This window comes from Sinocyclocheilus grahami, unplaced genomic scaffold, assembly GCF_001515645.1.
Source record: "Sinocyclocheilus grahami isolate Dianchi unplaced genomic scaffold, SAMN03320097.WGS_v1.1 scaffold1494.1, whole genome shotgun sequence".
Lineage (NCBI taxonomy): Eukaryota > Metazoa > Chordata > Actinopteri > Cypriniformes > Cyprinidae > Sinocyclocheilus > Sinocyclocheilus grahami.
Genome location: NW_015506673.1, coordinates 116,207 through 130,535, shown reverse-complemented (window position 1 = coordinate 130,535; position 14,329 = coordinate 116,207). Strand labels below are relative to the sequence as shown.

At 37.7% G+C, this 14,329-nt stretch overlaps 1 protein-coding gene across 2 annotated transcripts; it reads left to right on the top strand.

Moving 5' to 3' along the window:
- Positions 1-6,833: 6,833 nt before the first annotated feature.
- On the top strand, positions 6,834-13,721 carry LOC107570702 (uncharacterized). 2 transcript variants are annotated; one of them, XM_016256963.1, is made up of 2 exons: positions 6,834-6,903; positions 12,404-13,721. In XM_016256963.1, exon 2 carries the CDS (start codon positions 12,415-12,417, stop codon positions 13,441-13,443), a length of 1,029 nt encoding a protein of 342 aa, XP_016112449.1. In that variant the 5' UTR covers positions 6,834-6,903; positions 12,404-12,414; the 3' UTR covers positions 13,444-13,721. The 2 variants fall into 2 exon arrangements, with proteins under 2 accessions (XP_016112449.1, XP_016112450.1); XM_016256964.1 differs by lacking the exon at positions 6,834-6,903 and adding an exon at positions 12,366-12,394 and having other exon boundaries at positions 12,542-13,721.
- The last annotated feature ends 608 nt before the right edge of the window (positions 13,722-14,329 follow it).

The window sequence follows — 14,329 nt, the reverse complement described above, 5'->3', positions numbered from 1 at the left end:
AGTCTTGAGCGCAAATGGAGAAAACTAACTTGGAAGTTTTTAGAATTGCGTGGAAAAACAGTATGTCCAGCTATAGACCGGCTCTAAAAGCTGCCAGGGCCGAGCATATCCACAAACTCATAGAAAATAACCAAAACAATCCTAGGTTTTTATTTAGCACAGTGACTATATTAACAAATAACCAGATGCCACCCGATCTAAATATTCCCTCACAGTTTAATAGTAATGACTTTATAAATGTCTTCACTGATAAAATATTTTACATCAGAAATAAAATAACAAATGTAGATTCTACAGCGTATAATACTTCAGCTTCATTCATCGCACCAAAAGATAAACTGCAGTGCTTTACAGCTATAGGACAGGAAGAGCTAAATAAACTTATCACTGCATCTAAACCAACAACATTCCTGTTAGATCCTGTACCCACTAAATTATTGAAAGAGTTGTTACCTGTAGCAGAAGAACCGCTTCTCAATATTATTAACTCGTCGTTGTCTTTAGGTCACGTCCCAAAAGCATTCAAGCTGGAGGTTATTAAGCCTCTTATTAAGAAACCACAACTAGATCCTAGAGAACTGGCAAATTACAGACCCATCTCAAATCTTCCTTTTATGTCTAAAATTTTAGATAAAATTGTGTCTGCTCAATTGTGCTCCTTCCTGCAAAAAAATGCTCTCTATGAAGAATTTCAGGTTTCAGGCCCCACCATAGCACAGAAACTGCACTTGTTAAAATTACAAATTACTTGCTTCTTGCGTCAGACCAAGGCTGTGTCTCATTGCTAGTTTTACTTGATCTTAGTGCTGCGTTCGATACTATAGATCATGACATACTCATAGATCGATTACAAAACTATACAGGTATTCAAGGGCAGGCTTTAAGATGGTTTAGATCCTACCTGTCCGATCGCTACCACTTTGTTTACTTAAATGGGGCATCGAAGTATGGAATGCCACAAGGATCTGTCCTAGGTCCTCTGCTATTTTCAATATACATGTTGCCCCTTGGTAATATTATTAGAAAATACAGGAATAGTTTCCACTGTTATGCTGATGATACTCAACTATATATCTCAACAAGACCAGATGAAACTTCTAAATTATCTAAGCTAACAGAGTGTGTTAAAAATGTAAAAGATTGGATGACCAATAATTTTCTCCTATTAAATTCAGATAAGACAGAGATATTACTTATTGGACCAAAAAACAGTACACAGAATCTCGTAGATTACAAATTGCAACTAGACGGATGTACTGTTACTTCCTCTACAGTCAAAAATCTGGGTGTTATATTAGATAGCAACTTGTCTTTTGAAAATCATATTTCCCATGTTACAAAAACAGCATTCTTCCATCTTAGAAACATTGCCAAGCTACGAAACATGTTAATATAAGAGCATAGAGTACATATTACAAAACACAGAAAGTATAACATGGGTTTTACCAATTCACCCATATGTGTTCAATGTAATCTTGGTAGTCCAGACACTTACCTCCAATCCCTATTGTATTGCACTCCTGTTCAGAATTTTTGGTTGGGGGTTACAGAGAAATTGCAGATGTTACTCGATATAGAAATACCAGTTTCTCCATTGCTTTGTCTGTTAGGATTATGTTTGGAGATAGATAACTGTTTCTGATGCAGAAAAGCTAGTTCATGCATTCAAGACCTCTATGGCCGGTCTGGAATATCCGTAGTTTTAACCCAAAATATCGTGCGAGTCATATGATGCGTTTCACAATCACATACTGTACGTCATTGTCCGAGAAATGAAGAACAGGTAACATTGATACCAAGAAACAATCATTTGGAATAGATTAAACCAAAGATACATACATACACCTGAATATAAGTGTTTTATGGCTTTAACTAATACAAATAACGAGTGGTAACTCATCTAATCTAACAAGGGAATGTACACACCACATGCATATACCAGATACAATTATAACTGATTAATTATAGTCTAAAATAAAGAAATGTCTTTATGTGTGTGTGTGTGTTAGTTTGGGTGTGTGTGTGTGTGTGTTCGTTTGGCCATCTACAGCTTTTTGTGGAATGTGTTTGAAATCAGATTGCAGGATGCTCGTGGGGCTGGTTCTAATCTTACTTGACGGCGAAGAACCATTTGGCAATTTACACCCCTTATACGAACGTAAAGTTCCTGACCAGAACTGTAATTTATATGCAAATGTCAAAAGGCTAAAAGGGGTCTTTTAAGCCATAAACAGTCCAACTATCATGCATGATGCTACGCAGACGCTACATCACGTTTGGGGTTCAGACACATTCCCTCTGTTTAAATCTAGATTAAAGACACATCTCTTTGGCCAGGCATTCAAATAATGCATCTCATAATCTTGTACTGCAGTTATATCTGATCAAATGCACATTATTATTCTTTAGCTTGGGTTAAACAAATCAATTTTGCTTGGTTGGAACAGCAGCTACGCTAATTATGTCTCTATTTGTTTCTCTGTTTCTGCTGGGATTGACATCCCGTGGTAACTAGGATTTACACAAGCTTCAGTCTGGATCCAGAACACCTGAGAAGAGATGATGCCAACCCCTCAGAGGACCTCAGATGATGCCAACCCTGAAACAACATACACAACAACCACATTTTGCTATAAGTTTGATTGCATCATATAATAATTGCTGTTAATAGTGTTCACCGTCTGTTTGATTTGATTAAATTGATTTTTTGATGTTGTTTCAACTCAAAATCTTTTTTAGAGTTGATGCAAGATGGCGCCGCAGATGGCAGCCATTGCTTGTCGCTACTTGGTACTTGTACTTTTTTTGTTTGTTTGTCCTGTCTTAAGCAATTTTTTCCCGATCAGCTTTACTACAAAGAAAGATGTTTATAAAGATAGGTATTGTCACGAATTCGGTCCATGGACTTCCGTTTATTCACCACCAGAGGTCACCCTTTCCTTTACATTGATCCCATCATTCCTTGCACGATTTGCACACTGCACTGATTTGCACTCATTGCACACAGCTGTTTCTAATCACCTCACTCACTATATAACACCCACTCTAACCACCTTTCTCTGCTGAGTATTGTTTAACCTGTACCCCTTTCCGAGTCTCCGTGTTTTCCTTGTTTTGTCTTGCCTGTTTCTGCGGTATCTGATCTTTGCCTGTTTTCCTGGATTTTTCCCTCTCGTCTCGCCCCTCTGATTCTGTCTGCCGATCGGTGACCTACGCTAGCCCTAGGACTATTCTTGTGTTTTGCCCGCCATATACCTGTTTGCCATTGTTTGACCCTGCCTGTTTACCATGTCACTTAAATAAAAGCTTGCAGATGGATCCACACAGCTCACGTCTCGTCAGCCCCGTTACAGGTATGAATATATAGGTTAGTAGATATATATATTTATGTACGACATTTTATTTGCCTGATATACTATTGTTGCCACTACTTAATACTTGATGTTAAAGGGAGACTGTGGACTGATTGATTAACTAGAATCACCTGATGTATGTTGTTTGTTATATAACCTTTGAGAGACAAAGAATTGTCACAGTGACGAAGGCAGATAGCAGAAACGTTTGTCTATTTTTATCTCCTGTTTTAATTCTAATAAATTATTTTAGGAGTGCAAACCAACCTCTGCAACATGGGTATATTAGCACAAGCTCTGCAAATTAGCACTCCAATAAAGTCACATGTATTTATATGCAACTTTATTCAAGAGAATGCTTAAAAGCAAGCAGCTTTACAGTATTAAACATGGAAAAACTGTGTCAGTGCTTCATTTCATCAGAAGAACAATGTGTGTTCATGCTTTCACCTGCGGAGATCTTACCTTGATGGACTCAACAGGAGAATTGAACTAGATAAGAGCTCCGAGCCTCAGAACACACCTCCTATTACATTGTGGTCAAGGAATAATGGTAGTACGAAGGTGATAACCAGGTGAAACTAACTTTTCTGGAGAGTTCGCTTTGCCATGCCATTTCGAACTCCAAAAACGAACACAAAGCAAACTTCATTTTGGCCTGATTATGTTCGAAACGATTTTCAGTTCATTCTTCGATTTTGCTCAAAGTATATCGGGGTCTTGAGAGGCAAAAAATAAATACAAATGCAAAGTCGGCCATGGGTAATTTTTATGTGCTCATACTTAATGTCTATAACTCCAAAAATGTTTTCACCAAATTTGACACACATAGGTATGGACACATTCTGAGGACACGTAAAAAATTGGTGGGATTTTGCCTCTTGGTGGTGCTATAATTGAACAAAACATGAAAATGCCATTAACTAATACAGTGTTATGATATAAAATTTTATATTTTACGAATGCATTGGTGTAGTGTTACAAAACTCAGTATGTGCCTCCAGCATCATGCCCTGAAGCTACTCAAAAGACCACCTTGTGGTCAAAAGTTATAATGAAGAAAAAGGCTAATGGCTTTATATAAATTTGACCTATTGTAATGAGACTGGTCTTAATAGACACCTTGTGTCATGCTGAAAATGTTGATAAATTTTGCCAGATTCGGCCAAACTTCATGTCTGCCATTTGATTTTGTTTAAAACCTACTTTTTCAAACACCTCCTAAACCGTTGGTCCGATTTTCATCAAATTTGAGTCAGATCATCTTTAGACCATTGTTACGCCCCATTCTAAAAAGAAAAAGGGCTTGACGTAAGTTTGAAGTAGGGCGGCACGATAAATCGCATGCGATATTTAATGCGCATCTTGTCAGAAAGCCAGTTCTGCGGTAAATCTCCATCACCTGCAGGCTTTCACATTGAGCAACATTAACTACACAGAGCCGTTGTTCACTGACGAGCTGCGCAAAACCACGTTCATATTCACGTGATTTTTTGCGCAGCTTGTCAGTGAACAATGGCTCTGTGTAGTTAATGTTGCTCAATGTGAAAGCCTGCAGGTGATGGAGATTTACCGCTGATTACAGAACCGGCTTTCTGACAAGATGCGCATTAAATAAATATCGCATGCGATTTATCGTGCAGCCCTAGTTTGAAGGTAAACGGGAAACCAACCCCAGCCGACAGATCACCACAGACATAAAAGTAAGATCCACAAGATAATTTACTGAAATTGAATCAAATTAATTAAATAAAGGAGCCATAGCTTCAGGGTGTCCTGCAAATAAAACAAATAAATGTCCTAGCAAAAGAAACAAAATACAATAAACTTCCCTAACTCCCTAAGATAAACAAATCGCAAACAAGGCCAACTAAATGGCAGGACACCCCTACGCTCCTAAAGCACAGGCAGTGACTTAATTAAATTACTTCACAACAGAAATATGAACCATTTACGAAAACGAGTGGTTTGGAATCTGTCGACGGGAGAAGGAATCCGGAGCTCCTCACGCCAAGCAACCGCAGGTTCAGCCAATCTCGTTTCTCTGCAGCAACCAATCCCTGCACAGACATACACAAAAAAACACTCCACACAGAAAACACAAATGCCGAAGTCGTAACACCCCCACACACTAAGACAAATCTATATAAATTGATTTTAAACAAAACTAAAGGAACGAGATAAGGCATCTACCAATACATTGTCCTTGCCCTTTTTATTGCAAATCTCAAGATTAAAATCTTGAATAAACAAGGACCAGCACATAATTCGTTGATTTGCATTGCGCATACGAGACAGAAATACTAGTGGATTGTGATCAGTAAAGACAAGCACAGGAATAGAACTTGAACCCACGTACACTTCAAAATGTTGTAACGCCAGTAATAAAGCAAGGGCTTCTTTTTCGATAACACTATAGTGTAACTGATGTTTTAAGAACTTTTTTGAGAAGTACGCTACAGGATGCTCAACTCTGTGAATATCATCTTGCAAAAGAACTGCTCCGGCTCCAGTAGCACTAGCATCAACGTCGAGTTTAAACACACGTGAGTAATCCGGTGCAGATAACACTGGGGCACTACACAACAAACTTTTTACAGCTTCAAACGCATGTTGACAGCTATCAGACCATAAGCATTTTTGCGAGGCACGGAGAAGATTGGTTAACGGTAGAGCCACATCAGAGAACAGTAAAACTGCACATTTTAGAGTGGCCTTTTATTGTGGTCAGCCTAAGGCACACCTGTGCAATAATCATGCTGTCTAATCAGCATCTTGATATGCCACACCTGTGAGGTGGATGGATTATCTCGACAAAGGAGAAGTGCTCACTAACTCAGATTTAGACAGATTTGTGAACAATATTTGAGAGAAATAGGCCTTTTGTGTACATAGAAAAAGTCTTAGATCTTTGAGTTCAGCTCAAGAGAAAACTTGTGTGAGTTTTCAGTAACTCACACAATCAGCTAAATAATTGACAATTATTTAAATTTGGTGCGAATGTATGTATTTTTATGGAAATTCACACTTCTAATGAAATTAACCTGCATTTTCTCTGTAAAAAGACTTTTCTTATTTTAAAAACAGTGTAGGATATAACTGTTCAGTGTTTCCATTTTTATATTCAGTTATAATTCTACACTATATATTTGGATTTCCTATAATTATTTCCTAGTTTTAATAAATAGATTTATAAATATTGAAGACTGAGTGTGTATGGGTATTCCATTACCCTTAGCTCAGTGGATCTCCCCTGTGTGTAATGTGCTTGAAAGCGCCCTCCCACCCCCGTTTATCTGAGCCATGACTCTGCAGGACTGCAGGTTTGTTTAAGATCATGTGATTTACTGGAAAAAAGAGCCGCAATCTGACGTCACCGTAACCTTCCGATCCATTCTGATTGGATTACTTGTGTCTTGCATAATAATGTACCGTTCTTTATAAATGGGCAATGCAGTGACAAAAGAATATAGCAAAGACATTCAAGGAAACAAGACACAACTGCGATACAGAAAACTTCAGCTTGCTGTTTGGAAGTCAGCTCCCTAAGGTTTGACTTTTTTACATTTACATTTATTCACTTAGCACATGCTTTAATCAAAACCCAGCAATACATTTTTGGTTCCTACCGGGAATGTTAATTTTGTCAGACCATTCCCAGAACATAGCTAAAAGGTTATTTTTTGCTATTCATAATATTTGTTGTTGTTTTAGGTGCATAATCGCACAGGTTAATTAGGCTATGTTAATAGACATTCTAAAACGTTTAACGTGAAAATGTGTGACATGGCATATTTAGATACTAAAGGAATAAATTAAGCAGGTTGTGCTATTTTGATGATGCTGCACTGCAGGCAAACAGTCCAGATCGGAGCCAGGATGTTTTCACAGGGGTGGCCAGGGAGGGGCCAGCAGTCTGGGGTGGCACAGAAACATTTATTATTCAATATAGAAATGTGTTTGACTAAAAAGTACTGGACTGTTTTAGTGACTAAAACACAACTGAGCACAATTAATGTCTACTTAATTGTAATTGAAATGTTATAAATTACGTAATAATGAGTAGGAATGCACCGATACCACTTTTTTCAGAACGAGTCCGATACCGATACTTTCATTTTTGGTACTCGTCGATACCGATACCTGTATTTTCACAGCATTTGTCATTTTTTACAAATACTGGGTACAGAGACAAAATAATAATAATAGTAATAATAATAATAATAATAAGAAGAATCATTTTAGTAGGCTTCATTTAGCAAACAGATATTACCATCAGTTATTTCCACACGTAATTAAACCTGTTAAAATGTATTTTATAAGCTTTTGTTACTTTCACTGTTCATTTTAATGGCGCATTAGAGCTGGTCCATTGCAGCAGCTCAATACTGTAATCACAAAACATTTTATGTTGAATAAAATTTTATGTATGAATTAAAATAATGCAGGGAGTACACGAGTACTATTTTGGTGATGTAATTTGCGTCACGCGCAGTGTACACGGACCCTCGCGTACAAATAAAAACCATAATTCTAAAGCAAGCTAAACATACGCAGCGCACACAGGTTTGTATTGGTGCAGAATGAGAGAGATACTTACAGCCTAGTGCATTTCACCCAGTCTGCTAGTTTCACTTCTGCTTTAAATAAAGTTGTGTATGCTTGACGTTTAAAATAAATGCTGTTTATAGTGAATGTCCCTATAATTGTTTGTTTTATATTTACGATTTAGTTTTAATCCAAATGCATGCGCTAATGGAGTGAACAGCAATCAAGATCATACAACAGAAGTGTGCGCTCTCTGACTCTCTCTCTCTCTCTCTCTCTCTCTCTCGCGCACTCTCTCTCTCCTTACCGTCAAATAACTTTAGTAACTTGTGCACTGTTTTGCTTTGCTTTGTTTTTTACCTGAACTACAAACTTTCCAGGGATGTCTGTGATATTATTCACTCGACAAGCTCGCTATACAGGCGTGAATATTGAATGTTTAGCATTATATTAATTACATGTAGTTCATAGACATCCTTAATCTCTAATAACTCCATTCTACTCTCAGTTGATCTGTTTTCAGTGTTTCTTTTTCTGGACACAGCTCTGTTCACACGCTGTGTAGTATCGGCTTTTGGTATCGGGCCCGATGCATCCTTAATAGTGAATATGACAAATGTTTTTTTCTATTGTTATTCTTCACCATAAAAGGGCTCACTATAGCTTTATTGCTCAGTCAACTTGGTTCTGGTTCCGGTGGAATGTATACTGCAGTAACTATTATTGATGTAAGTTCTCTGGGCATATAAAAGGGTCTGCATTTAACTATGATAAATTCCAGGTTAGGTGAGCAGTGTCTTCCAGTGATGACAGAGTTTGTGCACCAAGCTTTAGTTGTATAAATGCACAGCCCTCCGCCTCTGGTCTTACCGGAATCTTCTGCCCGGAGAACGTAGTGTTCAGCTAACTCACTAGCAGTGATTGACTGATATTGATATTTTATTACCGATACCAATTATTTGCATGTTTATGTGCCCGATAACCGATATGCAGAACCGATATTTATTTACTGTTATAAAGTAAATAAATGACTGAGTGAAGTAAGAACATACTTCACTTTGGTTTTTCCCCTTTTCAGTCATCTTTTTTTTTTAAGTGTTGAAAATTAGCAGTCTTTCATGGTAAATTGAATCTTTATATTACAACAATAAAAACATTTTATTTATAAAAAGCATCAACAGCAACAATACTAATATTAACAATAATCAAAATAAATCTAGAATGTCTAATGTTTTCAAATGGAGAAAATAAATAAAGGACAGGAGTCATATCAACTTTATTTAAACTACAGTTTTAGTAGGTTTATAAGATGTTTAATAGCTACAGAGTCAAGAATAATTCACTGGATAATGTTAATTCACTGAATAATATTCTCTGGAATTTAACAAACAAAACAACGTATTTTATTGCATTTCTCGACTGGAATGTTATATCAGAATTATTAATGTTTTTGTCCTTCTAGATGATGAAATGCCTGCTGACAGCGCGGTTTATCTATGCAGTTACACAGAACTATACTCAAACTGCGATCGCTCGTGGAGATAATACATAATTTATTTCCATAGAGTTGTATTTATTTAGATGTTAATTAGTGAAATAATGGTTATATAGTAAATGTTAATACAATGTAGGGTGTTTTAAACAAGTGAATTTTGTTAAAAGTTACATGCGGTGGCCGTGCTGGAGCATTTCCTGAGCATCAACCACATCAACCCGGTGAGTGAACAGCAATATGAAAGCGGCTACGCGAGACTAATGATGAGCAAATATACAACAGAGAGAGAATTCAATTCAGCGCTTTTATTTCCAAAATGTGCTCATTCATGGCTGCATATTATTTAATTCAGGCAAAGTTACGTCTTTATTGGGACAGGACTTGACGGATTATCTTACGTGACTCCATGAGTTGGTCTCTATTTCTTAGAGCCAAGCTGCATAAACTACATACCAGGCATTTATATAATGCATCTAATTTGAGCATAAATGGCTGTTATGTTAAATAAAGTTTACTAACTATAGCAACTATATCAAGTACCTGAACGCCGTTGTTGTTGTCTCGTCTCCCCTCAGACGCGCTGCAATGGCGATCCTGCATGCAATTCTCAAAACGCCCACAAGATCTATTGGCGTTTATCGGTGAATCCAATATTACAATACCGATATCCGATTATGGTAATAATGCATCGGGAAAAATATCGGTAAATCGATATATCGGTCGATCTCTACTCAATAGTGCCGTTATTCAGGCATGTTTCTGTACAAACCATGATAATAGAATCCATATTTCTCCTGTTGTTTGTGATGCACAGACAAAGATCGTCCATTTTGTTGACCAATGACCGTACATTAGCGAGAAAACTGCTGGGTAAGAGAGCCGATGCGGTGTTAGCTTAGCTCTTAGGCCTCCGTGCTTTCCTCGTCTTTGTTTACAGTCCTGATGCCGTCTGCGAGCACTTCCGCCCAGGTCGGGTAAATTGAGCAGCCGCCGATGTTCTGGAGATCTCTGAGATGAGTCAGAGATCAGCGATAAAGGTTACAGAATGTTGTAATCCAATGTACTCGTTAAAAGTCCTCCAATACCACACAACTTTTAAACAGTGCTGTGTCCAGATAAAGCATCACTGACAACAGAGAGTTTAGTAGAGATCTTATGGATGTCTATGGATGTCTATGTACATGAAGGATATGTAAGCTAATGATAAACATTGAATATTCACGCCTGTATAGCTGATGTGCGCGAGCTGATAAGCAAAGTACGCAGAGTGGATTGAGCACGTGGCAGCACAGATGCTCGAGCTCTTCGAGCGAATATCCCTTTCTCACAGACATCTAGGGCTGTTCAACTACAAAATTTTTGGAAGCGATTCCGATTCCCGGTTTTGGAATCGATGGTATATATAATCAGTTGCACTCTCAGCCACTGATCTGTGCTCTTGGCGTTTTCTTTCATAATTGGCATTGGCTGATAGAAAGGTTAAAAAATAACATTTTATTTAATAGGTAAATAAGAACAAGACCCTCGATCACACCATAATCTATTCTGTCATGCAGCAGCAGCGCTCAAAATTGTGGACAACATAAGCCAGTTCCACCGTAAAATAACCTCTGAATGTTTTTTTTTTAACTGGTTCATTAAAATGAAAGAACCTTTTTGTGGAAACGAATCAGACTTCTAAACACTGTTATTGAGCAAGAGGCGTCTTTCTCATTCTGCACCAATGTGTGCGGGGGTTGTGTATGTTTTGCTTGCTTTAAAGGCTGAAGTATACTTCAGTTTTTACTCGTCCGCAAACAGTGCACATGAAGCAAATTTCAACACCAAAATAGAGCACACGTAATGGTTCAATAATGGTTCCCTGCATTATTTTAGGAAAATGGCTTATGCTTATAGTACTGAACCGCTGCAATCAAGCAGCTCTAATGCACCATTAAATTAAAGATGAAATGTGACAGTTTTTCTTTAAATCCTCAAGTTCAAGGCGTGCAATCTGACATAAAGTGTCTTTTCTGCTAGATTATTAAACACATTGAAATTAAAGCTTGGGATTGTATCATGAGTTAGCTTTCATTTTTTCTCTCTCAAATATAAAGCTGTTTTGGTAATGGAGGGGAATTTACGGTTAAGACCCAGGACCAGATGTGGTGAATGAAGACCAGGAATTGGACATCCAATTAATTGAGGAAAAAGAAAAATGGGAAATAGTTTGCAGTTTCACCAGCAGAAGCCAGCTTCAAGTCTCAAGGAGTTTGCTGGCTGCTCTGCAAACACGATTCCCAAAACATACTGATAACATGGTGTAGTCCTGGTGAGAAGCACAGAAAATATTCATCTTTATTCAACTTAGATTTTCTTAACTAAGAAATTGTCACAAAACAAGTCTATATTTCACCTCTGGAAGCCGTACAAAATGAGCAAGCACTTGTGAAAGCATTTAGCTGCCTTCCTTACAAGTTAGAAATAGATGAAAACATTCAAATCTGAACATAACAGCATGTCTACTATTAACTTTTGATGAAGCCTTGTCCATCCTTAGGCATGACCACAGTCGCTTTTCAGACATCAAATACAGACAAGAGAGAATACCTGGAAAGGAAGAACATTTCAACACTCAAGCAGTCATTTCTATGGGTGCATACATTTGAAAGAAAATTAATCAAATCATTTAATACATTGATCACTGATTAATATATTTACTATACTTACTCATATCAAATCACTCAAAAAGGATATATATATATATATATATATATATATATACCAGTGGCGGGTCGTGAATTTTACACCTAGGCCTTCAGTGGCGTCCTACATGAATTAATCCATCTCTTCATACCATCAAATGGTATAATATATACCATTGTCTCTTCAATATAATATATATATATATATTGAAGAGACAAGGGATTTTAATTATCTCCCTTCAGTAATCATTGAGCTCAATCTATTGAAGGACTAAAATAACAGCATGCAGTTGATTGAATGTTTGATTTATTCTGTGTTACAGGTTCAGGCACGATGAGCAGCATTATTCCCAGGAGCAAAGCAAAAGGCACTGACATCTGTGCAATTAACAAATACTATTATATAATCCGCTCTGACCTCGGCTGCTATATGCAGACAAGTGATTTAAATAAAGGTGCAGATATCTCTGTTTTCAGTCTGCACCCTGCCTGCCAAAATGGAGACCATTACATTGGTGGAGATAGCTACTTTAACATCATCAATGGCAATTCCTGCCGCAGAGTCACAAACCTGACGACAGACAGCGATGCTGTAGTTTACAGCCTTCATCCCAAATGCCAGGGTGGAGACCATTACTTCGCAGCCCATGGCTATTTTTACATCATTTTCCAAGGAAAAGGCACTTACCGAAGAACAACAAACATGACTAAAGACTCGGATGCTGAAGAACTCAAGCTGCATCCCAACCACAGAGACGGTCTGTATTACTGGGGCCCACCATCCTCCAAGCAAACTGGCTTCTCCTTCCTCAAGCCTGCCTCAGAGTGGGGTGTTGAATTCTACCACGGTCCTGATCTCGGCACAGACGAGCGCACTGCTGTTTATTCTGTTCATCCTGATGTTCTTAACTTCCTTCCTGGTGGGCTGTCTGTAACTAAAGGCCCAGCCATTGGCATGTGGGAGAATATTAAAACGATAACTAATGACAGCACTACACCAGTGACATGGCAAAAGAAGATCACTAAAAAGGTTGGATACAATAAGGAGAAGATGGCCCAGATCACTCACAACTGGAAGATAGAAACATCAGCCTCGATTGAATCTGCAGAGCTTGCAAAGTTAATTGCAAAGTTGCAGTTCTCCTTTTCTGCAGAATATGGAGGTTCACGTGTCAGCACTGAAAATGAAAGCTGGAAAGAAGCAACTGAAGAGGAAGAGCAACTCACATTTGGGCTGAAGCCAAATGAGCGTTTATATCTGTGGCAGCACAAACTGTGTCTTGGACAAGAACCAGTGTTGTTCTGTTGTGATTTAAAGATTACCAATGAGCCAAACCCTCCAACTTCACCCGCACAACCATGAATATCAACATTTCAGGATCGCTGAACTCCAAGCATAACCAAGTGCTTTTCAGTTAAATACATTAACTATACATTCTCAAGTAATTATATAGATATCTGCATGTACTGCTTAAAATTAGTCTGGAATCATTTAATATAGCAAAGAGATTTTTCAGTTATAGATTATATAACTACAATTACTGAAACTTTGTGTTTATGATTAAAAGAATCTGACAATGCTACTTTAAATCTTACGAAAATTAAATAACGAAACAAAAGCATACCACTCTTGAAGTCTTGGTGTTTTCGCTGTCATTCTGCTTCTTTACACTGTGCTGTCTGGGAATGTGGATTTAAACTCAGCCTTGGTTGGCCAAAAGGGCTGTATATAGATTTGAAAAATAATAAATAAAAATGAGACAGATAAAAGGTACAAAGAATAGATACATTTCTAACAATGATTTTAATTCAGCAAATGATGTTCGCTAAACAATACTCAGCAGTGGGAAGGGATCAGAGTGAGTGTTAAATAGGGGATGTGTGATTGATTACAGCTGTGTGCAATCAGTGCTGTGTGCAATCAACTGTGTGCATGTCATCAGTGCAGTGGATGATGGCATATGTAGTCCGGGGTGATATGCAACAGTGTGTAGTGCGAGAGTCAATGAAATGGAAAGGGTGACCTCTGATGGCTAGCAGACCGAAGTTCATGGACCGGATACGTGACAGTTGTAACATAGTTTTTTATTACAAAGAGGTACTAGACAAGGATGTCTTTTATCTCCTTTGTTGTTTGCTATTTTTATTGAGCCATTGGCAGCGGCAGTTCGCCAAAATGTAAATATACAAGTCTATTGGAAATATGGAACATAAAATAAATTTGTATGCAGATGATATACTGTTGTATA